Raw genomic sequence first — 2,973 nt, forward strand, 5'->3', positions numbered from 1 at the left:
ACCCGGCCCTCGCCGCTCCGCCTCCGCCCCTGCCTTGCCCAGTGCACGGCTGGGCCTGCCCCAGGCTTGCACAGCAGGGGATCCACGTTGAGGAGGAGGCCGAACCTGAGGTGCCCGAGGCGTCGTCGCGTGCTGCGTCGCCGGACCTGCCGTCTCCAACTCCGGCGCACGAACTCGCGACCGCCGAGCCCGCCCAGTCGAGGCTCGATCCGCCTCTCCACGCGCCGGCAGCCGCGCGGGACGCCGTCCTCGACAACGACGCGGGAGGCTCCGCCGCTGCTGCACCGCCTCCGCCACGCCGTCTCCGCTTCATCGTGCCTCGCGCCGTGCTCCAGGCGAGCCGCGCCGGCCGACGGTCGGGGGATTGGAGCCCGGCGAGGCTAGGCCTCTCCAACGGCCACTCCAACGGCGTCGCCCCGGGGACCCAGCTCCCTGGGGGATCCTCCGACGAGGATGAGGGCGGCCGGGGCATCAATCGCCGCCGGTGAGCGAAGCTGCAACGGCACCGGAGGGAGCCGCGCGGTCGCCGCTGTGCTGGGGCGCTTGGGCGGAGTTTCGTGGAGTCAAGCGCTCAGCCATGGACGATACGGGAGATGAATTGGGGATAAGGACGCAGTGGAATAGAAATATCTGTCCTCTGGTTTTTTCCCTTATCCTCTCGTATGGTCTAGACTAGAAGCGACCGCTCACTAACTCTTTGTCCATGTGCTTTGACTGATTATAATACTTTGTGTATTTCAGTTTTAGTTACCAGTAAATCTAGCAGTAGTTTTAACTCTGTTTTAGATTCTGTAAATTACAGCTTATTAGTTTCTGTAATTTAATTCAGTTAGAGTACTGTGTATTCCTGAAAATGTATGTGATGTAATATATTTCCGTGTGTGCACATGTTGAGATAAATTACGTCCATTATTTTGCAATTGAGATATTAATTTCTTGCAAATAAGACAATCAATTCATCTTAATTGAGCTACTTTTGGTTCAATACGAGCAAGAATTGATATGCGAAATTCAAAGTGATTTCCTCAAATTGATGTTTTGGGATCACAAGGTGGTGTGTAGATCTACTGCATTGCAGATTATCTTACACTACTAATTAAGCCTACATTTTGTCATGATTGACATTTTGATTGCTTAAAGTGCTCTTCCATACATTTTATTAAGTTATGACACAAGGTACTAGAAATATGAGTATCTACTGATTTTATCAGATTATACTCTCTAGTGCTGAGAGATGGACCCCGAAATTTTCTTTGGGAAGTATCTACAACGTGTCGTACTTAACAATTTGAAGTTCACACTAATGGTTTCAAGCCCACTTCTTGAAATCATCATTAATTTTGCAACATTCATTGCAACATAACCATGATGGTTTTTGGTTTACCAAGTGTAAATTAATAATCTCTGGTTTACCCATGTAGGTAACCGATGGATCGAGAATTTGAGGCACTCGCCCTCAATGGCCACAACTATCCTACTTGGGCCATGGACACGAAGATCGCTCTTGCATCTCGTGGGATAGTGCGTGCAATCCAGGCTGAGCAGGATCCACTGCCCGCGGGAGTCACGCCACTAACAGAAAAACAGAAGTATACCGCCTTATACATTATAAGGCACCATATTCACCCAGATCTCAAGTCTGAGTACTTGGAGGAGGAATCCCCTAGTACCCTGTTTCTGGCCCTCAAAACGAGGTATGAACAGCAGAAGGCAGTTGTCCTGCCAGAAGCACTCCATGATTGGACTCACCTCCGTCTTCAGGATTTCAAGTCCATCGGAGAGTACAATCACGAGGTTCATAAGATCAGTTCCAAGTTACGCTTTTGCGGGAAGGAACCTACTGATGCGGAGAAGATAGAGAAAACTTTGTCGACTATGCTCCCATCTGACAGAATCCTCCAGCAGCAGTACCGTGCTCGCAACTACCAAGTATATTCCGATCTTATTCATATCTTACTTCAGGCTGAAAAGCATGATGAGCTACTCGCTAAGAATGGCTCTCAGCGCCCGGTTGGTTCTCAACCTCTACCTGAAGTTCATATGAATGTCGCGAATGGACGAAAGTTCGATGGTGGTTTCAAAGGAAAGCCCTCGAACTTCAATGGTAAGCGAAAGCGCAACCGGAACAGGAAGCCCAGAAACTCAGACCGTGGGAAAGGCACCGCAAAGTCCAAGTTTGACAAATCTAAGATTTGCGACAAGTGTGGATGCTACACGCACCCCACTGACAAGTGCAAGACCCCAAAGCATCTGGCCATTCTGTACCAGCAATCCCATGAACGCAACGCACCTCGAGGGAAAAGGTTTGAAGCCAACTTCAACCTTCATCCAGATGGCATCGATGGAGCTGGCTGTTCGCAAGACGTTCCCTCGGGACCGAGCAACGCCGTTACTCTCCTTCCATCAGAGAACCCTACAGGAACGGAGGACATGATGGTTGAGTACACCTCAACCGACGTGTTTGGAGACTTCGACTAGTCCCGCTACCTCCTTAGTGACTAATATATTCATGTCCATTTGTGATGTTGTAACATAAGTATTGTTGTCATTTATATTGTATCAGCACTTTGATATAGTAAGATTGTAATCTATGTATTTAAATAAAGGATTCTTATTGAAAATTCTTCATTTTTATATATAGTTCTCTATGGGAACAATCCGATGGAAGAGGAATTATGCCTTGTGGACAGTGCTACCACAAACTCCATACTGAGGGAGTTGAAATATTTCCAGACTCTGAAAAAGATGAATGGAGATATTTTAACTATCGCTGGACGCGATACGGTAATTGTTGGCACTGGACGTGCCATATTTACCCTCCCAAACGGTACACAAGTGATAATTGAGGATGCCTTGTTGTATCCCGATTCTTCACGTACCTTAATCAGTTATCGAGATATCCGTAAGAATGGTTTTCACATCGAAACCCATGAAGACAATAAAGAGGAGTATCTACTCTTCACAAAAGATTAC

At 47.9% G+C, this 2,973-nt stretch overlaps 1 protein-coding gene across 1 annotated transcript; it reads left to right on the top strand.

The window, feature by feature from the left end:
• Positions 1-1,428: 1,428 nt before the first annotated feature.
• On the top strand, positions 1,429-2,478 carry LOC127299691 (uncharacterized). The gene has a single exon (XM_051329706.1). The coding sequence runs from the start codon at positions 1,429-1,431 to the stop codon at positions 2,476-2,478; it is 1,050 nt and encodes a 349-aa protein (XP_051185666.1).
• The last annotated feature ends 495 nt before the right edge of the window (positions 2,479-2,973 follow it).

The sequence above is a fragment of the Lolium perenne genome, chromosome 5, assembly GCF_019359855.2.
Source record: "Lolium perenne isolate Kyuss_39 chromosome 5, Kyuss_2.0, whole genome shotgun sequence".
NCBI lineage: Eukaryota > Viridiplantae > Streptophyta > Magnoliopsida > Poales > Poaceae > Lolium > Lolium perenne.